The 25,281-nt window shown below is 41.6% G+C and overlaps 1 protein-coding gene across 4 annotated transcripts in view; it reads left to right on the top strand.

Annotated features, from left to right (window-relative positions):
* Positions 1 to 20,054, top strand: part of TTL (tubulin tyrosine ligase) — a 52,981-nt gene extending 32,927 nt beyond the window's left edge. For 2 of the 4 annotated variants that reach the window (XM_029593782.1, XM_029593784.1), the window contains exons 6-7: positions 5,596 to 5,739; positions 13,885 to 20,054. In XM_029593782.1, the coding sequence (XP_029449642.1) occupies positions 5,596 to 5,739; positions 13,885 to 13,999 (259 nt within the window). In that variant the 3' untranslated portion in view covers positions 14,000 to 20,054. The remainder of the gene's footprint in view (positions 1 to 5,595; positions 5,740 to 13,884) is intronic. The other 2 variants (XM_029593783.1, XM_029593785.1) reach the window with 2 other exon arrangements.
* Positions 20,055 to 25,281: the final 5,227 nt, after the last annotated feature.

Raw genomic sequence — 25,281 nt, 5'->3', positions numbered from 1 at the left:
TTGCGTTGTGCGCTTGTTTTTTGGGTACGCCTTTTATGCGCACAGTCTCTTTTTTTACACGCTTAACTTAGCACACCAGTTGTACGTGAGCCTTGCTGTGCTTTCTTCTAGGTGCTTATTTTTTTGGGTGCATTTCATTTGTTTGCTAGCCCTTCTGACGCCCGTTTATCGCAGTAATGGTGCCAGTAAGCAAGAAGCCTAAGTGTCTTCCTATTTGTGTTGCTTGTCATATTAGGGCTTCTCAGCCTGACCTGGCTACTAACCTGTGTCAGCACTGCTCAGGGAGAGTTGGCGTCCTCTGATTTTGCTAAGCCTGGCTCTTCCCATTCTGATGATGGGTTAGTCACGGCCTTAACTGGGCGGGAATGCCAGATCTTGGTTCTCCCTTGACTGGCTCCTCCACTGGCGAGGGCAGTTCTGTGGGACCAGCTCCAGTTCCTTCTGGGCTTGGTCTGGACCTGACTGATTTTTGTTGGGTGGAATTTTTTCAAGGCTTACAAGTCTTTCTTCAGGCACAATCCTCCTCTTCCCCCCATTTCTTTCCGGTCGGACGCTCTTCCAGTCCTGTGCTTAAGCGCCGGGGCTCGCCTCTGCTCCCTGCAAGGGAATCCAGATGGCAGTGATGATGAGGTTGATCCTGATTCCCTGGAAGATGGGGAAATTCCTCCAGGACTGGAACCATATCGAACCATGTTGCGGTTCTTTCATAGAGATGAGCTGCCAGCCCAGCTGAGTGTTCCTGGTTCAGATGCTATGTCAGAGGCAAGGAAGAATTCCTCTTGTTTTTTTCCCGGTGATGGATGCCATCCAGGAATTAATTGACCTGGAATGGAATGCCCCAGAGGCAAATTTAAAAGGGGGTCAGATATTGGAAGGCCTGTACACTCTGGATCCTGCTGTGAGTATTTTTATTTTCCCAAAGTGGATGCTCTGGTATGTGCCATGTCTAAGCAGACATCTAACCACGTAGAGGGAGGAGCTACCTTGAAGGATGTACATGATAGGATTGAGGCTATTCTTAAGCAAGCCTTTGAGGTAGTGGTGATGAATGTACAGATTGCCTCCTGGTGCGCCCTAGTGGCGAGATCTTGTCTGTTTCTCTCTCAGGAGGTTGAGTTTGTAGGGAATTCCAGAGTGGTTATGGATTCTGCTGCCGCCTTTTTAGCAGATGCAGGCTGTGATTTGGTCCGGACCTGGTCCAGAGGAGTGGATTCAGTGATAGCGGCCAGGTGTCAACTCTGGTTGTGAAATTGGTCAGCTAACACAGCTTCCAAAGCCAATCCTACCAAGATGCCCTTTTAAAGGCTCGCTGTTTGAGAGTGAGTTGGAGAAACTGGCCGGTAAGTGGGACAAGTCTCCGGTGCCTCGGTTGCCAGAGGATAAGCAACAGGTATAGCATCCCTTTGATGTGAGGTGTCGTTTCCGGGGTTCCAGGTGTTTTCATCCCTACAGAAGGGGATGACCTTTCAGCGGACTTGGCCTTTCGGTAGTTCTCAGTCCTTTCATCCCTGGCAGCCCAAGAGAGGAGTGGGCTCAGGTGGTCGACTTTCCCAATGAAGCTTTGCCGACCCACCTTCTGGAACAGGAAATAGGGGGCTGTCTCTTTTATCGGAGGTGGGTCAAGATCACATCAGACCAGTGGGTCCTGGAGATGATACGCAAAGGGTATGCACTGGAATTTCACAATATTCCTCAGGACGTGTTCATAATGTCCCCTTGCCACTCTGCAGAAGAAGAAAGCAGTAGAGTTCACGCTTCAAAGGCTCAGACTGGGGGCTGTGGTTCCGGTGCCCACGTCTCAATTATGAGGCGATATTCCATTTATTTTGCTGTGCCCAAGAAGGAGAGCTCCTTTCGTCCCATCTTTGATCTCAAGAGGGTCAACCATCACTTGAAGGTGACTCCTTGTCGAATGGAAACCTTATGCTTTGTAATAATGGCGGTGCAGTCGAAGGAATTTCTGACCTCCTTGGATCTGTCACAGGCTTACCTTCATATTCCCATCTGATTGGAACACAAATACTTTCTATGCTTTGTGGTATTGGGGGTGCCATTATCAGTTTTGGGCGCTGCCTTTTGGTCTAGCCACTGCTCCTAGAACATTTTTCAAGATTATGGTGGTGGTAGCAGCAGCCTTGCGAAAAGAAGGTATCCTGGTGCACCCGTATTTGGACAACTGGCTGATTCGAGCCAAGTCTCAGGAAGAGAGCCGCCTAGTGACGCACAAGGTGATCTCCTTATTGCAGGAACTCAGTTGGGTGGTGAACCTGACCAATAGCAGTCTTTAACCATCCCAGTCGTCAGAACATGTGGGGGTCCAGATCGGCACAGGACAGGGTTTTCCTACCGGAAGTTCGGATCCAGAGATTGATGTCTCAAGTGCGTCAGTTGATGAACACCATATGCCCGACGGCATGGTCCTGCCTACAGGTACTCGGCTGGAAGTGGTTCTGTGGGCAAGGGCGCATATGCATCCTCTTCAGCGCTGTCTGCTATCTCATTGGAACCCGCAGTCTCAGGATTATGTGGTTTTGATCCCTCCTCCAGTGGTTGTTGCAGGAGGATTATCTGAGAAAAGGAGTTCCCTTGTCCTCTCCACCCTAGTTGGTACTCACAACAGATGCGAGTCTCCATGGTTGGGGGCTCACTGACTGGAGTTAATGGCCCAGTGGCACTGGAATGCCGAAGAGTCCTGCTGGAACATTAATCGTCTGAAGGGCCTGAGCAGTATGGCTGGCATGCTTGCAGTTCAGCCACAGGCTGCAGAATCCAGCAGTTTGCATGATGTTGGACAACGCGACGACAGTGGCCTATATCAGTCACCAGGGAGGAACCAAGAGTCAGCATGTGTCGCAGGAAATAGACCAGCTGATGGAATGGGCGGAAGGTGATCTGCAGATGATCTCTGCCTCTTACATTGCAGGAAAAGACAACATAAGAGCGGACTTTCTCAGCAGGGAGAGTCTGGACCCAGGAGAATGAGTGTTTCAACCGGGGATTTCAGCAGATTGTGAATCGCTGGGGCCTTGTGTTCCTAGACCTGCTGACGACTTCTCGAAATGCGAAGGTTCCTCACTTCTACAGTTGCAGGAGAGATATGTGGTCCCTGGGAATAGATGCCGCATAAGTGTGTTGGTAGTCCTCCTGTGGGGCTCTGGATCCCAAGTGTTCGAGTCCCTAGCTTGGGGGTACCTAGAATCTTATGTGAGTTCAGCATTTATGGTTGGTTGAGTACAGTTCTGGTTATCTGTTTTTAATCATGTTTTCAATCAAGTTTTTTGCTAGTCTGTCCACAGTTGCTTTTGAAGAGAATACTGGCAGGCTGGGATCACTGCAGGGTTATATGTACTGTGACGTCAGCTTGCTCTGTCTCCATCTGCTGGCAGCATAAACCCACTGGTCCTGAGTCCATCTGTCTACACTAAGGAAAACGAAACTTTTAGAATTATTTTTAATATAATTATATTTTAAAGTGTTTTTAAAAGTATTTAAATTTTTTATACTGCAGTACTATGTATTTTAGGCTAATATATTAGCGAAATAATGTAAAATTATAGTGACAAGTTTGTTATATGTATTTTTGAATTTTGCTACTGCAAATTCCATGAATGTAAACCGCCTTGATATCTATGTGAAAGTCGGTATATAAAGTTGAATAAATAAAATAAATAAATAAAATAAGGTAAGTAATTTCTCCAGTGCATATATTTATGAAATAGGTAGGAAAAGTAAGCGCTTCCGTTGCACTGGAAATATATGCAAATTCTTATGGAGTGTATGTACAAGGTATTTTATAATCTGTACAGCTCCTGCTATGCTATTTATAAAATGCCAGGATAAATTTCCATGAGCCCACTTATGTGCGCACATGCAGTAATATGAATAAGTTTGAATGTTAGGCTCTGAGAGGGTTTTTTGTTTTTTTTTTAATACTAAAATACAGTGTTATATGCCATTAGCTGAAATTTTGGGGGCTATGTATATATAATTTTATTTTTGCATACATTTTATTGTAGTTTATCAATTTACCGCATAACCTGGGGGTTTATATTTTGAGAGCCCACAAAAGTCCAGTTATAGTGAAGACTCAAAATGGTAAAGTTTCAGCCACTACTTTTCTTTCTGTATTAATTAACATTAATATGGAAGATATCTAGAAATAGGATCATCGTATTCAAGACCAGGATATCAGTGCTATACCCAGTCACCACATTGTAATCATAGGTCCCAAAACTTCATTTGAAAATTGTGCTTATATATATATATATATATATATATATATATATATATATATATATATATATAATTTTATTTATTTTTTTACTTGCACAATCGGAGTTTCACTTAGTTGGAGAGAAATTGTTTCCCGGCACAGATCCATGTTTCACATCCATTGCTTGAGGGGAAAACTTAAGCAGTCCTCTCTGGAAGGGCCCTCATTTTGTCTGTATATTTCCATCATACTTTTATTGAAAAGGAGCACAGTAAAGAAGTGTCCATGAAATACTTGACACCTGTAAGCTTACTATTGCTGTTTAAATATGATAGACAACTTCTCCTTAAGGTTGCTTGTTGATGTCATCATTAGCCAGTTTGCCATATTGACCTTCTCACTCTTAAGGCACTACATTACAGAATACTATTTGATCATAGCATTTAAAGCCTGGGGCTGTGCGCGGTATTCAGTGTAAAGATCTCTAGTATTGTTCGCAACGATTCAAATGGGTGAGATCATTGCCCTTCTCTACCCAATATGGCGACTTGTTCAGTCATCGTCCATCTCATATCATGAAACGGTGTATGGTGAGACACCACTGGAGTCTGTGCTTCCTTTATTTGTAAACAGCTACGATATTTCTTACTTGCCGCTTAGTCTGGCCCATGCATGGTTTTTTTTGGGTTTTTTGTTTTTTTTGCAGAGGGACAAATCTACATTTCAGAATTTTTTATTTTTTTTTTTAAATTGACACTGCACATTTCCATGTACAATATTCAGTCCCTGACTGAGGGATGTAACCATGATGACCCTAGTGATAGTAGATGAACATAAAGAATAATATCTGCATGCATGGTGACCCAAACTCTGTCATGCCACCACAAAGATTGAGATGAAGTGTTGGGACCTATGATGACGAGGTATAACACACATAGCCTGTTCTAGAATACAATGGTCCTGTTTCTAGATATCCTCAGCATTGATGTTATTTCTATAGCTTCAGCCCATCCTTTTCTGTACATTTTGAGTGCCATGCCGTCCAGCATGGGGCTGGCTGAAAGATTTTAGGAGAGGGTCTTTAGACAAATGTTGGACCGAGAATGCAGTATGGATCAGGTCCATACCGATTTACAAATTTCAAAGGAAACACTCTTCTTATCTCCTGTTCCAAGTCCATAGCACTGTATTTTAATGCTGCTCGTCTGCTGGAGGGGAGTATGTTGACCGGCGTTTTGCGTGGATCGCTGCAGTCTGATGTCACATAGCCACCCGTTTGCCTTTTCCGCCACCCTGCTTTTGCAGACGGGAACTTGGGAGAGGTTTGAGTCTGTCTCTTTGGCTTCCGGTTACAAAGCTTCACATCTTACTCTTTCACACAGAAGCTGCCTTATGTGTATAGAGCCTGCCATCACCACCAAACACCTCCCCTACCAGAGTTTCCAGCTCTTTGGTTTTGACTTCATGGTGGACAAAGCGCTGAAGGTCTGGCTGATTGAAGTTAATGGTGCTCCTGCCTGTGCTCAGTAAGCATCTTATTCCTGCTATGTACTGTTTTTGGTTTTTGGGGTTTTTTTTTAACATTGCAGTGTTGAATTAACCCCTCTGCACTTGTTGAAAGAAGCAATCCTTGTGTTCCTGCTTGCTTAGAAATGCTTTCTAGTTAGAGGTTTAGGGATGTCAGTTGCTTCAAAGCGAAGCAGAAACTGCCTGGTTCTCCTTGTGATTTGATGTGAGTTTCGTTTTGGATGCAAACTTGAGTTCTCTTCTCCCTGATCTGTGTTCAAATAGTTGCTGGGGCCTACCGCTAAGAGAATTCTGCTGGACCAAGCTTGGCAAGGAAAAAGTAGCATTCAGGCTCTGGACTAGGGAAGGTAGTGTAAGATGCATAAATTCCATGACAGACACTTACTGTAGCCAATTTTGCTTAGAAGGACTTTAAAAGACCCGGGCAGTAGCAAGAAAGATAGAACAAGGAGTTGTGCTTTGCAAAACCATGTGTTACTTACCACAACCAAAAAAAAATATATATATAGTACCATTGACTTGTGTTACTGGAGAAAGTAAAAATGGTAAGTAAAGTACAGTCCACCAAGAGCAAAAAAAGTATTAATGCCGGTTTATTTACAATACTGGGTCTCCAGGGGCTATAGCAGGCATCCTGCTGCATTCAGCAAATGGCAAAAGAAATGCCAGGGCAAAGCCCATCTCTGTCTGGAGATTTACCAACTCTGGCACTTAAATTCAGGGACAAGCTGAGCAGAGAAAAAAAAACCCATCAGCAGGCAGCTTATTTGCTTACAGGGTGACAGACTCTGGATGCAGTCCTCTTCTGACCAGTCTTTCCAGGGCCCCGTTCCTACCTGTTTGTCCTAAGCAGGATTTGATAACCACAGTACAATCCCATTGCCACCCAGCAGCCTGTAAATTCACTTGCAGTTGTTACCAGCACATGGCTGATGTCTCTGCCCATCAATATTTATTTAAAAAAAGTTTTATAACACATAAGATGGGGAATTACATCTAAGCAGTTTACACATTTTATAAACATATTAAAAAGATAACGTATCAATACACAGCAATTAACATAAAATCAATGGGATCTTTATCAAAATACAGTACATATAAAACAAACAAAAAGCCATTCCAAAGAGGAAGGTTTTAACCCTTTTTACAGAAAGTCATGTAGTCCTTAATATTACGAAGCTCTTGTGGGGAAACAATTCCATAACTTCTGTTGTAGGACTGAGAACCTGTGCTGTATCTATTTGTTTTTTTTAATGTATGTTAATAAGTGAATTGGTAATTCTACAGTTACTAATTTATATAACTGAACACTCTGGGTAGGAAGAGAGACAGGCCTTCTCACGGCTCCTAGGGCAGTACTTCTCAAATCAGTCCTCAGGGCACACCTAGCCAGTTAGATTTTCAGGATAGCCACAATGAATATGCATGAGAGAGATTTGCATACAGTGGAAGCAGTGTATGTGTAAATAAAGTAAAAATAAATAAATTATTTACCTACACCATGCTGTAGTGGCCTGGCAGTGGTGTGGCCCGTTTGTGTTGGGGACGGTGAAGACCTGGTGACTGAAGGGCTCTGATAGGCCCAGAAAGAGTTGGCTTGTGTTTTAGCTAGGACGAAAAGATATGGTCATTGTAGTATTATTTATTTTATTTTTGTTTTTATTAAAATGATGGCCCTTGAGAAGCAGCTTCCTGATGCAAGTGGCTCTGAGCTGTGTTTGTTAATAGCAGCGGTTAGCCGCGGTTTAAGAAGAGGCAGGCTGGCTTGGATGGGGAGGCAGCAGGAGCGGAGGAAACGGTTGTTTCTGTTTGCTGATGCTCCAGGTTTCCCACTCCGTGTTGAGTTGCCGCGGCAATTATCTTTTTTTTTTTTAATAAAGTAAAGCGTCGCCACGTGGTTATGGCAGGAGACGTCAGCAGCACCACTGGGCACGCTGCCGTGGCATTGAGAGGTGCTGGGGGCCTTAGGCAAGCCCCCGGCACAATGCAATACAGAATATTATGTACATAGTGTAGGTCCCAAGTCGCTGATGTCATAGATGATGTCAGCAGGGCTGCCTGCAAGCTGCCCGCTCATAGTTGTTAAAATTAAAAATAAAACGAGACAACATAAAAATCTAAACCCTGTGCGATTTTGGTGGGAGAACCCTGGAGAAGCTCCTCCACCAAGTTAGAGCTCCTGGGAAGCACCTTGGCGAACCCAGCGCTAATATCATCAAAAAACACACAAACGTGCCAAAAATTCATGGGTTTTGCTGTTGGTGTTCAGGTTAAGAGGATTCTGCCAACCTGACCACACAGAAAGATTTGGGGCCGAAAGTGTCTTTTTAAAGGGGTTTTTCTGAGGGGTCCCTGGGGGTTAGAAAAGGGTCAAAACACTTCAGAAAATAGGTTTTGGTGGTGGTGGTCACCTAAGGAGGGTATCTAATCATCAGTTTTGACCCTTGGTTTAAAATTTTAATTTGAAATTACATGCATAAGTGTGTTTGAGGGTGACTGACGGGTTTATTGGTAATTTAAGGACATAGGGCACTTTTACAGGACCAGTGAATACTGATGGAGTATTTTGGTGTGATTTTAAGTTATTGAAGGGGTTTTTATTAATTTAATTTTATTGGATTTTCCCATTGAATTTAATGGATAATACTAACATAGGGTAAAAAAAAATAGTCTGTCCAGCCCTGAGCAGAAAAAACCTCAGATGCCATCTCCTTGGAGACATCATGGCAACACATCAGGTAACTTGGCCAGCAGAATAGCACTTAAAATAGTCAAAGCACAATTTGGGTATAACACTTGATTTCATTAAAGAGAAAAACAAATATTTCCTTCCTTATTTAATTGTGCCTGGGTGATTTTAACTAGTTCCTGGGGAAATAAATAGGATTCCTGGATGACATAGGAGCTATTCCTTTTAATGGCATCAGAGAAGCAGGGATCCTAGACAGAAAAACTGGTGCGGTGACATTCTGGAACTGAGAGAGAGCTGCGCTGCAGAATGACAAGAAAGGACCTCTGACAGGTTTCTTTGTCACAGAGACCCCAAACACTGAAATACTTCCAGATTAGTCAGGAAACACTGTATGAAGTTTTTATGATGTGAGTGGGGTGTTAGAAAATAGAAATTGAAGCTGAAAAGGTAAGGTGACAGGAGAGAGAGAGAAATAATTAAATAGCTGATGTGTGATTTTTTTATTTTTTTTTTTAATATATTCAGTCAGTGGTATGAGAGGGCAATTGTGAACCTTCATAATTTTAATAACATTGAAGTCAGCTTTTCTACTCTACTAAAGCTGGTATTGGGTAATATAAGTACCTTTATAACCTGTAAATAAGCTTATAAAGCTTAAATAGTACAGTACCTATAAGGGCTTATACAGTTTCAGACCTCGTGATTTATAAAATAAAGATTGAGGTGGTGATAAAGTTAAATAAGCCAAAGGTTTTCTGTACTAAGAACAACAAAGGAGATCAGAGTATACTAATAAAACACTGATCAATTCTGAGTTGTTTAAAATCATGAGAGGTCTAGAATGGGTAGATGTGAATCGGTTATTTACTCTTTCGGATAGTAGAAAGACTAGGGGATACTCCATGAAGTTAGCATGTGGCACATTTAAAACTAATCGGAGAAAGCTCTTTTTTACTCAACACACAATTAAACTCTGGAATTTGTTGCCAGTGGATTTGGTTAGTGCAGTTAGTATAGCTGTGTTTAAAAAAGGATTGGATAAGTTCTTGGAGGAGAAGTCCATTACCTGCTATTAAGTTCACTTAGGGGTAGATTTTAAAAAAGTGCGCCTTCGCGTACTTTTGTTGGCGCACCAGGTGCAAACAAAAGTACTCTGGATTTTAGTAGATACGCGCGGCTACGCGCGTATCTGCTAAAATCCAGGATCGGCGCGCGCAAGGCTGCCAATTATGTGCAGCCGGCGCGCACCAAGCCGCGCAGCCTGCTTCCGTTCCCTTCAAGGCCGCTCCGAAATCGGAGCGGCCTCGGAGGGAACTCGCTTTCGCCCTCCCCTCACCTTCCCCTCCCTTCCTCTATCTAACCCACCCCCCCGGCCCTATCTAAACCCCCCCCTACCTTTGTCGGGGGATTTACGCCTCCCGGAGGGAGAAGTAAATCCCCGCGCGCCAGCGGGCCGCTAGCGCGCCAAGACGCGACCTGGGGGCAGTTCCGGAGGGCGTGGCCACGCCCCGGACCGCCCCGGGCCGAAACCACGCCCCCGGGCCCGCCCCCAAAACGCCACGCCGATCGGCCACGCCACGACACGCCCCCCCCCCCCTCGAAAAACCCGGGACTTACGCGAGTCCCGGGGCTCTGTGCGCGCCGGCAGGCCTATGGAAAATAGGCGCGCCGGCGCGCAAGGCCCTGCTCGCATAAATCCGGGCGGATTTACTCGAGCAGGGCTTTTAAAATCCGCCCCTTAGAGAGTAGCCACTGCCATTAGCAATGGTAACATGGAATAGACTTAGTTTTTGGGTACTTGCCAGGTTCTTATGGCCTGGATTGGCCACTTTTGGAAACAGGATGCTGGGCTTGATGGACCCTTGGTCTGATCCAGTATGGCATGTTCTTATGAGTTAGACAAGATTTCTTCTGAAAAAATATAATTGAGAATGGTTTTGTAACTGTAATCATACCAGATGTTACAGGAAACAAAAGTACTACATTGTTACTTTGAATAAACTGTCACCAAAATTCTGAAACACCTTAGCAAAGGAGAGTGATTACAAAATAAAGGTGTATATTACCAAAAATATATATACCAAAAATATGTTACCAAAAAGTTTTTATATGTTCTTCGTTCTATGTAATGCTCTTAGGCAAGTTTTAACTGTTTCAATGTAAACCGGTTTGATTTGTATCCAATTCAAGAAGATCGGTATATAAAAAAACAAAAATATGCTTCTGTTTACTACATCCCCTCATCACACATTCAGGTGAATTTTCAAAGGAGTTTCGCGCGTAAATATAAAATACAATCGAAGCAATTTTTAAAGCCATTTACCTGCGTAAAGTGCACACATGTAGGTAAATCTTATGGACAATTCAAAGGTATATATTGTATTGCCCACTTAACTAATAAAGTGCATTTACTTGAGCAAAACCCAGTTTTATGCGAGTAAATGCTCTTTAAAATCAGGTACAAGAGTATAAAGAAGTTTCCTGATTGACAGTAGTTAGGGATTATTTAATTATGCCTTATTTTATTAGTTAATGATATACAGTAAGACAACTGGACAGACACACAGCAAGACTTTAGGCTGTGGAAGATTCTTTGTTTGGTACAGGGAGTTAGTTTTTGTTATTGACTTATTAGAGATAGCGTAGACTGTTTAGATCTGGAGAGGGCTGGGATGCCCTGATAAGAGTTTCCTGCCATTGAAAGCTAGGAGTGAGAGCCAGCATCAATAGTTAGCCACTAAAGTTTCTCAACTCCCCGAGGTATCCTGACACTATGCTCGCTACCATTGTAAGCCAGCCATATGCCCTAGCTACTTCATCATTGGAGAATAGATTTAAGTGTGCACACACCAACAACACAGATTATTTTGAAATTTTGAGAGGTTTAATAGTTATACACAGAATAGACAAGACAAACATATACATATAAAAGAGAGACAGACACACAAATACATAGAATATACTTACCTATGGGAATCTTTTCCTGGAATTTAAAGTACTTTGTAAGAGACCTGGAAAATATAGAACATAAGACAAAGGATCCATTCTTGACACACATAATAGCATAAATTCATAGAATTGTTTTAAAAGTACTATTTTATTTTTACAACAATACTTCTCTAAGAGTGATTTTATTCTCTGCAAAAACTGATTTTCTTGATTATTGTATTCTTGTTTTGTGAATACCTGTTAGTGAAGGTTTGGTTAAAGACGACAATTTTCTATGCAAATGTCTGAAAGATAATCTCTATAAATCAATTTTCTTGTGGAACAATATTATACAAATTAATGATAATTCATTATTAGCTCCTTAAGAGAACAGAAGACAATGCCAGTTTACTTCAGAAATAAAGTTTTTGAACATTTTAATGAAGTGTCTTTATTTTTATTTTTTTATTTTTTTGTACCATGTAGACTTTTTAGGCTTTGTTTTACATCTGGTGAGCTATTTCCATTAAATAATTTTAAGAAACCCCTCTAAAGCTTGAAACCATCAGACTACCTACGTAACTGTGCTAGAAAATAGCTTGCCTAGCCTGGGTGTTTACATATGCAAATTTATCTCATGCATATTCTTTGTGGATATCCTGAAAACCTGAATGGTTAGGTGTTTCCTGAGGACTAGGTTGAGAAGCATTGCCCTAGGGGATTAGCAAGGAAGGAGACAGGTCTTCCTTGGGGCCAGGGAGGGAGGGAGACAGGCTGGTATTCTTACAGACCTTAATGTTGTGTTCCAAAACATTTTAATGAATTAAAAATAATACAATGTTGCTTATAGTAGAGAGACTCTAGGGAATGGGGGAATCTACTAACCCATGTGAACAACAAGTTTTTGTGCTACTACAGCTGGGATTATAAATGTATATTTTATTTTAGAATTTCTGTTTTGGGAGTTCTTATCTAAATGGTCTTCCTGTGAATCACAATTTAAAAAAGATGAGAAGTATAGAGAGAAGTTAGGATAAGCCCATGTAAAAAAAAAAAAAGAGATTTTGGGTGAGCGAAAGAAGAGATGGGATTCAACAGACCAGATAGCTCATGGAAGCTGCTTCTAAAACTGTGGAGTAGATTAGGGAAATGTCTTGAATATGAGCTAGGTTTTGGTAGGTCAAGGTGTTACTGAGAGTGAACATGCTACGAGAGTGAGAGCCCACTGAGAACCAAGTAAGACCATATTAGTGGTGCAGTGTTGGGTTACAGATTAAGCAATATCTCCTCACTAGAACCTTTATTTCAGTCTAGCAGGGCAATAGGCTGCTGATAGAAGCCTCACCAGGAGAAGGGGGTTGGGATTGGGAGAATGAACTATTAAACTAAAATTTGGTCCTTGTTGGAGTGGTTAGGCAAACAAAAACTTAAGGTAAAGAGAAAAATTTCCCTAAAATAAGGATATCCAAAAAATGAAATAAAGGGAAAAAATATATTTTTTGTTTATACACATGTATATTACACTATTCTTTCAAAAATCTTTATTATAAGCTTTTCCAAACAAGATCATCAGTAATATGGTAGGGCATATTTGTAAATATTAATAAGCATCAGTTAAAATACATGAACCCCCCATCAATATATTAAATTGCACTTTGCTATAAAATCACATCACGCATATAAATCGAATCACACACACACATTTCAAGGACTATAGAGGCTTTTGTTGGACACTAGTCTCATCTAAAAAAAAAACTTGTTCATACCTGAATGTATTTCAGTAAGCGTGTTCTTTACTACAGTGTTAAAGATGTAAGGCACTCTACATTCTACAATTTTGTGCAATTTAAAATATAGGGGTGTGTGATTAGATTTGTATGCATGATTGATGCAGGATGTGATTTTATGGTAAAGAGGTTTTCTGCACAGTGCATCTTAATATATTGTGGGAGGTTCATGTAGTTTTATGGGTGCCTATTTACTTAGGCCATATTCCATACATGTATATCATATTACTGATTATCTTGTTTGGAAAAGCATATGATAAAGGTTTTTGAAAGAATAGTGTAGTATACATGGGTACATACACAAACTATATTATTTTCTCTTGTTTTGTATAATCTTGTTGGAGTGGTTCACACACAATCACTAGAACCCAGTGAGGAGTGAGTTAGATTTTATTGTCTTTAAGTCATTTGGAGTGAACTAGAGAGGTGGGAGATTTGTTATCACTGTCCCACATAGAAAAGTCACATGGCTCTGCTGTCCAAGCTCTTTATTGTTTTGGGTTGGGTTTTTTGGGGGTTTTTTTTTTTGTTCTAACCATAGCATAAAGCAAGGATTTACAATTATTGCTCTTACTGTGCAGAGTTTAGTTCTAGTAGTGGCGTTGATCCTAGGGAAAGCTGAATATTTTGCAGGTACTGATAGCTTTTATTCAAACAGCATAAGAATTATCCAGAATTGGCATCCGAAGAAGGAGTAGCTTGCTTTTAACATCTTTTTTTTTTTTTCTTCTCTGCAGGAAACTTTATTCAGAGCTTTGCCAGGGTATAGTGGACGTAGCCATTTCCAGTGTCTTTCCTCTCAGCAACGCGGTGCAAACGCAGGATCAGCAGTCCATCTTCCTCAAGCTCTGAGGACGGAGGCGGCAACCCGTGCTGGGGGTGGAGGGAAGGAACCACAGCCTGCCAATCGGAAAATGATGTTTAGACCGGTTTTTGTGTTTTCTACAGCATCATGGCAAGAGCGGACAGCGAGATAATTCGGCTTTGGAAATTTACACACCACAATTTTTTTATTTTTTTTTTTAATAAATCAGAGATTTGGAGACTTGGGGATGAGCCAAAGTTTGGTTTGTTGGTTTTTTTTGTTCCTATACCACCTATGCAGTAATTTTATTTTATTTTATTTTTTGTTTAGCCAAGCTTTGCTTTTGATGCAGGAAAACAAAACACGTAATGGCTGAGAAGAGCAGTAATGTGCTTTGGAGGAGGGGGGGGAACTAAGGATACAATAATTTTGTTCTGTCATCATGTCCTGATGAAAATACTGTATTTATTGAACTGGCAGCAGTTCCAGTGGAGCCTTATGCTGAAGGAGGCCTGTACTTAACTGATCCACATGGGATGGGTTACAAGGAGACTTGTTTCACACTTGCTTTTCAGTGCCTTAGGTTGGCTGCTATTAAGCACCTCCTTTTATTTGTTCATCATTTGGCACAGTAGACATGGAACGTCTGCTTTCTATGGGTTATTGCACTTAACCAAGGGTTCGGGTTTGTTTTTCTTATTTTTAAAATGGGTGGTTTTTTTTCTCTCATGTTACCTTCAGCAGTGCAATGCAAAAGATGCCACCATCTGTGCAGTGAGTAAGATGAAAATTTGTAAAAGAAAGCTTTTCTTTTTTTGGTCTCTTGTTTCCTTCCTGGTGGCCTTGGCTTTACAGAGCAGGATCTCAACGGCTTGGCCTTCAAATGAACTGCAGAGAGGTCCTAGGTGCAGACGCTCTGCCCTTGTAACGGTTCCTTATACATGGTCATTTTTACTATGTTATGCCATATCCCCTCCCCCTCTATAATCACTGAAAATTGCTCTCGTCCTAGTAGTAAGCTAAGAGGGCAACAATTCTTTGCTTTGATCAACCTGTTAGTGCCCTAGTTCCCCACACCCTCTTTCTATTCCACCTCCACCTAACGCTCAAAGCCCAGTCTGGGTGTGGATCTGATTTAAAGAGCATTGCTTTATCAAGGATATACAGCAGGTAGGAGATTTAACACTGAACTTGAGGCAGAAATGCCTATAACTCTAGTCACACCATTTTCTGAAGAGGTTTTTTTTTGTTTTGTTTTTAAACTGGTCATGACGTTTGTGGCTTTTCTCCCTCTCTTTGATGGGTTGCCAAGGGTGCTATGTCTATAGAAGAGCACACAAGTAATTATGTTCACTAGCTGTGAGGACTTATAATAAGAGCCTACACTTAAGTGTGCTTCTTGCCTTTTAAGCTCAGGGTATACAGATATAATCATGGCCTTTATGCCTATAACCCAGTCCTACCCAGGGGCCTAACTTTAGCAGCAGGAAAGAGGGAGTAAGGGTCCAATGTCCCACCTCCCTGCTCTGGATGACTCTGCCCACTCTTCTCCAGTTATGGTAAACTGGGGATAGCTGGCACATCTGCAACAAATATTGCTCCTGCATGTGTAGCTCTGGTCTGCCAGGTTTTTTATGCCTATCCCTGCTAGGTCATATGTGTGTGGGGGAGGGATGGCTGGATAGCTACTCACTCCATCAAAGTATCCAGTGAAAAGGAAGATTCTCTGGTCTTTGCTACAGATTTTGTTTTGTGTTGTTTTTGTGAGCTTTGTCTGCACGTCTTTCAGCTTTTTTTTTTTTTTTACTACTGCCATAATCCTCAAACTTCAGCATCAGGTTGAGATTTGCTCCACAGAACGTGCTAAGCGAAGTTCTTGCAGAAAAGTTAGGGTGTATGAAATCAAAGAGGCAGGAAGAATATGAGCAGCCAGGAAGTACCACAGCGTTGTCCACTGCTCAGTTTTTCAGATGTTCCTCCCACATTTCCTCTACAGCAGCATTTTAGCTTGCATCATAGCCTCCGCTGACTAATTTGACAGCCTCCCCTGAATCTGTATACGTTATCAGAAGGCCTCTATGGGCAACAACAATTGCTAACGCATCCTCCTTCCTCTCAGTATGCTTCTTTATAGGGCTGTCAACCAGCTGCATGTAATAAGGGATAGGGTGGCACCAGGTCAGGGAATTCCCCATGGCAATCTAAGGCAATAGCAGTCTTAGAAAAATAAGGGCTACACGTTCTTAGATACCATGGCATAAAACCAAGACTGGTTCAGCCTGACATGATGTTCAGCTCGATGGTGACTTTGCTTCTGTAACGCTTCCCAGTCAGCCCAAGGTGCCTGGAGATTCCAGGATGATGGTAAACCTAAGCATGCCCTTTGCTGTTTTTTAAGACCCTGTGTTAAGGTTCTTTGTCCTAAGTGTGCCTAAAATGTCACTCTCTTAAACTTTACATGCACATAGTACTTCAAGCCGCAGTGATAATAGTAAAAATAAATATTAGATAAGTCAGTCGGCAGTTAAAAACAACCTGGGAATAAGACCTGGAGAAGATGGAAGCCAGCTAGTGCTGTTGCTTTAATATTACTTGTGTGTATCTGTCCAAAGCTTAATTGTGGGTAAAATAAAACTGACAGAAAAGTCTTAGGACAGACATCCAGTAGTCAGCATTCTGACTAATGTAAGAGGGCCTTATTAAAATTACATAGAAATTTTGACTCTCTTCGCCCAAGTTTTGGAAAACAGGAAATTTTCTGACAGAAAGGTATTCACTGAGTTTGGTGAATAAAAATAATCAGATCCCTGGGTATCTTGGGAAAACCAAACACTTGGGAGTATTTTGACTGGGTGCCATGGCCTTAGCTTTTTAAAAGTGACACAATACAGTTTTTTTTTTGTCAGTGTTTTAAAAAAGTGGAACACTTAAAATTAAAAAAAAAAAAAAAAGTGTACCAAACTTTCCTATTTTTGTACATGTGTAAACATTTTAAACTTGCCAAAAATACTCTCAGAGAAATTAATGGTAGGTGTATGGTTTCAGCAGCAGTGAACCAGTTAGGCTTGGCTACAAGCAGAAGCAAATACATTGGGCCTAATATTCAAAGAAATCCAGCTGTCTTAAGCTAGCTGGGTATAAGTTAGCTGGCTAACTTAGAAGGGATAATCAGCAACACAGCTAGGCTGCTGAATATACCTGGATAAGTTCTAGTCTGACTTATTTGATTAACTTACCACGTAAGTCTGAATATGAACACTTTCCAGTTAAGGTAACCAGATATGTAGCCCCATCGATTTACCACTCCCAAGATATCTGACCACCTACTTAACCGGATAAATATTTATCCAGCCAAGTGGCATCAGCTGAACATAGCTGCCACTTAGCCAGATAAGTCCATATTTATCCAGCTAAGTATTTTATTTAAAATATTTGTAGCCCACACCCTTGAAAGTTTGGGGTGGGGGAACAGTATAACATTCATAATAATAAAAACAGAGATTCAACAATGCGCATATATATATATATATCTCAACAATACGTATTTAAAGGATAATCATGATCAATCATGTTCCCGAAGAGGAATTATAAGGTTGATAATCTCAAAAGCCTCCCTAAAATCAAGCAGTTTTGAGTGCTTTCTTAAAATAGTGCTAAATATCGGCCTCCCCATGATTTGTAGGTGCTACTGAAGGTGAATTAGTTAGTGGAGGGCATGTTTGTAGGCAAAGTGATTATTGGAGCAAGCTAGAGTGACTTACTCCTGTCTACTATAAATATCATTTTACCTTTTTTTTTATTTTGACAAATATCTCTTGAATATCTTCTCTTAAAACAGTTGCTATTAGGATAATCTCAGATATGTCTCCATATTTACTGTCCAGAGGCCAGGAAAAAAAAAACCAAAAAACACATTGAGTAAAATGTACAAATAAGGGCTTTGTTTTTATAATCACAGCTCGTGTTGAATAATGCTGTTTGACCTTTTGGTATCTGATGGTCTAGAATAACTCTCTTTGTTTCAAATGTCTTTTGGGATTCCCCCCCTCTATTCAAGGGAAAACTTCAGATACATAACCCTTAATAATTTAAAAGCCTCTCTTTCTCCCCTGCCTGCCTGGCATGGAGTTGCTTTCATCAGTTTAATGTTTAATGGATGTGAAGCATGCCAGTGAAAAAAAATGTTTAACCATTAAAAACAAGTAGATAAGTAGAGTATGCAGGGAGCCCACAGTGTTTGTATTGTTTTTCTGCAAAAAAAAAAATATATATATCTATCTGTAATTCCTCTGCCTGCCCTGCTTGCCTCTTCTGTGCTTCCTGCTGTCTTTTGTGACTTTGTTCTGTGCAGGTGTCAGTTCTTGTGAGGCAATTCTGACATCATTTTACTTGAGATGCTGTTGCTGTGGAAGTTCTTTTCTCTCTTAAGCCACTTCCTCTCTGAAGTGTGTATTTTTTCAGCTGAGCGGAAAAGCATCTTCCAGGCAGCAGTGTTCAGAGTAATGAATTTCCCATAGAAATTCCCAAGCAGGGCCGAGAGTGAGAGCAGCAACTGCTGAGGACCAGGAGTAAGAAAGTTAGAAGCCTGGTCCGTGAAGAGGTTAAGCTGATGAAATAGAAAAGTATCAGCACACATTATTAGATTTGACACTTTAGGCAGGAGTGTATGCAAAACTGGAACCGTTTTCACGTGTCACCATTTTGATGGATGAGTGAGAAAGCTGGTGGGTGTTGACTTGAACATTATGGGGCCGATGCAATACAGTGCACTTAGCAGAGTGCACTGTATAACCTGCAAATGGATGCAGGTTGTATAGGCGCTAGCTGATTCCCTTGTGCAATAAGGGGGTTAGCGCCTCTACAGCACGTGTCCAATGCACAGTGAATCTAATAGCGCTCATCACGTGCAAATGCACGTGAATGAGGCTATTAGATATTCATGCCCAATGCAAAAAAAAAAAGTATCTAGGGCGCACATTTTAGCTCAGAAATTAACGCCTGCCTGGAGCAGGCGTTAATAGCTGAGCACTCCTAAAATTAGTACAGGAAAGCAGAAAAAACTGTGTTTTGTACTACCTCCTACTTAATATTGTTGCGATGTTAAGTAGGACGAAAAACTAAAGTAAATTAACAAAAACAAAAAAAAAAGCGCCTGCAGTCGGGTGCAGGAAATGGACGCTCAATTGACAACAGTCCATTTCCTGAACTGGCTATGCGGCGTTTAGGAAAACCGATGCCGATAAACTAGGTGTCTGTTTCTCTAACCACTGGATGGCCGACGCTCTTGGGCTCTCGTCAGCAAGAAGTCGCTAGGAGTGCGCAAGCCACGCTAGCTCCTCCTTGCTAATGTGACCCCCCTAATTTTAATATTACATGGTGCCCCCAGGAGGGGTGCCTGGGGGCGCGTTAAGAAAGTGGGCACTAACTGTTCAGTGCCTGCTTTCTGCACATAAATATTGCAGAAAATATATATTTGCCCCTATAATGGCAAAGCTGCTAGGACCACCACTTGTATGCGGCAATAATGTGTATGCTTGTTTCTCTAATCATGCAGAGGTTTTGAAAGTAGTCTGAGACCTCCCCCAGCACTTGACACCCCCCCCCCCCCCAACCATCGTCATTCTGGTTTTCAAGGTAACCATAATAAATTGCAGAAGATAGGTTTGCATTCATCAGCCTGCTTCATACACCCAGCATCTGCAAATCTATTTCATGTGTATTCATTGGGGCTATGCTAAGCACCCAGCTGAGAGGAGGGTCCCATGGACTGGCTTCAAAGCCACTGCTCCAAAGCAATGGACAACCATCCTTTTATAAGGAGGAATACATCTGCATTGGACTACAAACTTTTAACATGCATTTAAACCATTCCGTGATTCACAAAAATGAGTTTTTAAACAGTTCTATTAAGCTTTAATTTCTGATTTAATGTCCTCCTTTTTTGTGTGTTTAATTTATTGGATGTTTGCTGATCGCTAGCGCTGTAGCTCCCTCGGAGTTGTGGCTGAGGGTTGCTATCAGTGGGGAGGCTAGGGGGGTCACCATTCTATTCTTCTAAGCGTGCCCTGCTGAAATAAAGGGTGAAATAAAATGCATGGAAAATGTTTTTGTTTGTAGAAAATGTTATCCTTTTTATTTTGTTGTTGACTCCATGATGAAACCCAAACTGTATTTAACAAGGCCAGGCAGTGTGCATCATTGCAAAATGTAAGCACCAGTCGGACATTAGTTAACAGAGGTATTTAAGCTGAGACCTACGCTCACAACATAGAGGCCAATGTTCAAATAAAGCTGAGCCCCTACATTTACACACCTGCGTTCTATGCTCATTTCCAGCTGAAAATAAACTAAAATGTAGGCCTGCTATTCCTTTGTCTAGATTTAGGCTCTTAAGTTAGGTGGCTAGTGCTTGAAAATCAGTGTTAAGCTCCTAACATTTTTTCCTTCCTTGCCCTGACTCTGAGCTTATAGCCACCTTTTCTAAGCACCTAAATTTAGGAGGTTAGTGAAACTAGAAGCTTACATTTAAGAACTTATCCCTAGTAAATTTTCAGAAGAGCCAATTTAGGGGCCTGACTCTCAAAGCCAGGTAGCTAAACACTTGGAAAATTGCCCTCTTAGCACCTATAAACAGATTATTTTTAAGCATCATACAAGCCAATCACTGGTTGTTTAGGGGGAAATTAGCAAGACAGATTTAGTTGTTAATGCAAACCAAGGCAGTTGCTTTATAAGTGTCGCAAGAAAGCAAGCTAACATTAATAAAATTGCCCAGAGCAAAATGGTGCAGACCAGTTCATACAGTAATAATACTGCAATTCAGTCATCATAGACTGAACAAGAATGTTTTATAGTCAATTATTTCTTTCAGAGCAGGTTCAGATAAATTGCTTCTCTCACTTTAAAATGGGAAGGTTGTACATAGTACGGTGTTTCCCTGTATGTACCTGGATCAGACCAGACAGGGGGTTGAGCCTCCTGTCCAGCAGATGGAGACAGAGAAAAACTCAAAGGGTAACCTATATCAGGACAGTGCTCCCCCTGTGTCCCTTCAATATTTCTCTGTCTCCAGCAGATGCAGATAGTTTCTTGGATTGCGACAGTTTCTCATCCTTCTTTACTTTTAAAGGATCAAGCAAGTATTTATTAATCTCAACCTGTTTAAAAAAAAAAAAAAAGTGTATTCAGCAGGAGCAGTAAGTCCTGTCTCCTTGTGCTTACTGGGGCCTTGTCCCCTTGAGTACTTCAGCCTAGGACCCTTTCCCGGTAGCCCATTGCCTGGCTCTGGGTTGATACTGGTGGTCCAGTCTCTCCCCCATTGAGAACCCTGAGAAGATTCATGCCTCGGGTCTCTGGCTGACATATGTTTATTCCTCTGTTTTCTTTCAGCTGGTGTTTAAGCTATTTAAAAAAAAAAGAATTTTGAACGGGAGAGTTTTTACTTTCTCAGTACCTTGGACAATGACAAGCAGTTTCGGGGGAAGGAGCGGGGAGCAGAGGTTTTTTTACTCTCTCTTCCTCTCGCAGCCAGGCACAGGGGATCTTTGCTGTTTTTCCCGTGGCAGTCCCTCCCCCCCCCCCCAAAAACCATGCCGAGGTCTCCATTTTGTATTGCTTGTGGAGAGCCTGCCTCGAGGCTCTCCCGCAAGGGAGTTTGCTCGAGTTGTTCATCGGGCAGGGAGGCAGAGCCAGCAAGCATGCTGCCAGGCCGGCCGCGTTTGCGAAAACCGTGGCCATTTTGTCAGCAGATACCCAGCCTGTTTCTTTTCCAGGGGGGGGGGGAAGGGATTTGGAATTTCCTCATTTACCCCCCCCCCCCCAGATTTAAGCCCCGTGGGTCCTTCTGATGTGGTGCCTGACCCCCCTGGATGAGGTACCCCCTCCTTCAAGGCCAGGTAAAGCCCCCACTCATTTCTCCATGGATTTTGTACTTTTGCTACAAAAGGCTTATGTTGCCAGCTTGCTGCAGCAGGAGGAACCCTCCACAGACCTCCCTCCTGTTAAGGTTTCTGCGGGCCCTCCACCTGCCAAAGTGCCTTGGACATTTGCAGACCAGGGATCCCAGCCTCCTGACTCCCAAGGGGCCACTCAGATTAGGACCATACATGGGGGGGGCAAAACCCGCCTGATCCTCCTCCTCAGATTCCAGACCCTGACCTGGATGCAGGTGCCCTGACTCAGAATCAAGGGGGACGACTTGAGGGTATTGCGCTTGTTCCAGCGGGAGGAGCTGGACCCGCTCATACCTTTTTGTTTTGGCCAAGCTGGGTATAGATGCTCCTCCGGTGGAAACAGCGACTACCCTGAGTTCCAGTAATGCAGACCCTGTCCTGGCAGGATTGAGAGCTCCTCCACATGCCTTCCCCTTTCATCCTATGCTAATGCAATTACTACTCTGAGAATGGGAAGCTCCAGAATCCGGCTTATGGGTCAGCAGAGCAATGGACAAGCTCTATCCTCTCCCAGACCAGTGCCTAGAGATGCTCAAAGTCCCTAAGGTGGATGCTTCGGTATCCGCTATAACAAAGTGAGCCATCATCCCTGAGGTGGGAGCGACAGCTTTGAAGGCCCTTCAGGATTGGAAGTTGGAGATACATCTCAAGATGATTTTTGAAGTCTTAGAGCTCGGTGTTCGGTTGTCAGTCTGTAGCAGTCTCATGCAGCGGGCAAGCCTCAGGTGGTTCAACAACTACTAAGCACCCAGGACCTCCCATCTGCAGAGGCAGAGCGGCTGGAAGATGTGGTTGCTTATGGGGCTGATGCCCTTTATGATCTTCTCAGAGTGTAGGCCAGAGCCATGGTTCAGTGGTCTCGGCCAGATGACTCCTCTGGCTGTGAAATTGGGTGGCAGACTCCTCCTCTAAATCGCAGTTGGGCACTCTCCCTTTCAAGGGTAGGTTGCTTTTTGGGGAGGACTTGGAACAGCTTATTTATTTATTTATTTAAAATCTTTTATATACCGCCGTTTAGTAATACACCATCACAACGGTTTACGTGTAGGCACATATATTTGGTTTGGTTATAGATCAAGTTACAAAAGTGCCATTACAATGTCGGTACGTGCTCATTTAAAATAATGTATAAGAAAAGTGGCATGGATCTCGTCCATGTATATGATTAATATGGTTATGATACAAGGGTTATGCTTAAGCTGGAATTTTTCTAACAATTATTGAGTATAAAATGAAAGTAAAAGTTGTGGGACCAATTATCTAGGTAACCTTGTTTTGAGTTTTTTTTTCATTCTCTGTTCTCATTGTGAAATGCTTTTCTGAATAGCCAGGTTTTTAAACTTTTTTTGAAGATTTTTGGATCATTCTGTAGTCTTGTCTCTAGTGGCAATGTGTTCCATAACGTTGGACCGGTCAAGGATAATGTTCTCTCTCTAACTTGTGTTAGTTTCGCCGTTTTTACGGATGGGATTGTTAGTAGTGCTTTATTGGCTGACCTCAGATTTCTTTGGGGTATGTGTAAACGTAGTGCTGTGTTTAACCAGTCAGCTTTATCTTCATTGATTTGTTTGTGAATTATGCAAAGTGTTTTAAATTGCACTCTCTGTTCTATTGGTAGCCAGCGTAGTTCGGCCAGTGTTTGGGTAATGTGGTCTCTTTTGCTTTTGCCAGTGAGTATTCTTGCGGCAGAGTTTTGAAGGACTTGTAGAGGTCTTATTGTGGAGTACGGTAATCCCAGAAATAGTGTGTTACAGTAGTCAGTACTTGTGAAGATAAGTGCTTGGAGGACTGTCCTGAAATGTTTCTGGGTTAGTAACGTTTTCAGCCTCCTTAGGATCATGAGTTTGGCATAGCCTTCTCTGACTTTCAGTGATATGTGGTTTTTAAGGCTAAGTTCTGTGTCAATTGTTACTCCTAGGTTTCGAGCTTTCTCAGCTATATCCACTTCTGATCATTTTTAAGTTTGATAGGGTTTTGTATTAGTTCCATGTTTTTTCGTTCTAGGTGTATAAATTCCGTTTTTTCAATGTTTATCACTAGCTCCATTTTGTTTAGTAATTGCCTAATTATGTCTAGGTACATCATTGCTAAGTTTAGTGTTTTTTCAATTGTTTCGTCTATGGGCAAGATTAGTTGAATGTCATCTGCGTAGATGTAGTGTGTTATACCAAGTCCTGCTAGGAGGTGGCTCAGCGGTAACATGTAGATGTTAAATAGTGTTGCTGATAGTGCAGAGCCCTGAGGTACTCCTGTCATTAACTTTATTTTATCTGATGTGTTTTTTATCTGTACTTGAAAAAAATCTATTGTTTAGGTAGGATCTGAACCTGTCTAGTGTTTTGTTTTGTAGACCTATTTCTTCGAACCTGTTTATAAGTATGGAGTGGTTTACTGTGTCGAACGCTGCTGATAAATCCAATAGTATCATTATGTAGTGTTTGCCACTATCAAAACCTCGTAGTACATTAGCAGTGTCTCAGTGCTGTAGTGTTTTCTAAAGCCGTGTTGTGAGGGATAAAGTTTGTTATTGTTTTCCAGGTGTTCAGCTAGTTGTTTCTGTACCATTTTTTCTATTAATTTAGCAAGGAGGGGTAGGTTTGAAACTGGTCTGTAGTTATTTAAGATATTTGGGTCACAGTTCTTTTTCTTTAGTAGAGGTTTGATTATTGCCCCTTTTAGAATATCTGGCATTACTCCGTCGTTAATTGATAGGTTGATTATTTTGGCTATTGTATGGGAGGTTATGTCAGCAAGTTTTTTTATATCCATAGTAGGTATGGTATCTAGTTTGTGGGGCAGGATTGACTTTTTTTTTAACATGGATTGAACTTCAATGTCGGATACTTCAAAGGTGGACCATTGTGTCACATCTCTTTTGATCATTTTTATTTCCTGTTTTGCTGAGTTAGGGATCTTATTTCTAAGGTTTATGATTTTGTCTGAGAAAAATTTTGCTATTTCGTTGCATTTGTTCTCTAGTGGGATTTGGAGTGCCTCAGTTTTGTCGTTTGTTAGGTTTTTTACAATATTAAATAATGATCTTGGGTTGTTAGCAAATTTTTCAATTTTTGTGCTGAAGAATAGTTTTTTTGCATCAAGAATTACTTTCTTGTAATAGGCTAGTTGCTTCCTGAATTTAGTCAGACTTTCCGAAGATTTACATTTAATCCATTCTTTTTCTTAAAGTTCGTTTGACTTCCTTTATCTTTTCGTTATACCATGGGTTTGATTGTCTAGGCTCAGTGATCTGTGTTAGCTTTGTTGGATTTATATCATCCGCTAATTTTATTATTGACAGCCATGCTAACGTTGCAGTTTCACAGTCTTTGTGCTCGAAGTATATTAATTTTTCTTCTAGTTTATTTCTTAGTAAGTCA

This window comes from Rhinatrema bivittatum, chromosome 3 (genome assembly GCF_901001135.1).
Source record: "Rhinatrema bivittatum chromosome 3, aRhiBiv1.1, whole genome shotgun sequence".
Classification (NCBI taxonomy): domain Eukaryota; kingdom Metazoa; phylum Chordata; class Amphibia; order Gymnophiona; family Rhinatrematidae; genus Rhinatrema; species Rhinatrema bivittatum.
The sequence above is the reverse complement of the archived record's forward strand: the minus strand, read 5'-3'. Positions and strand labels throughout refer to the sequence as shown.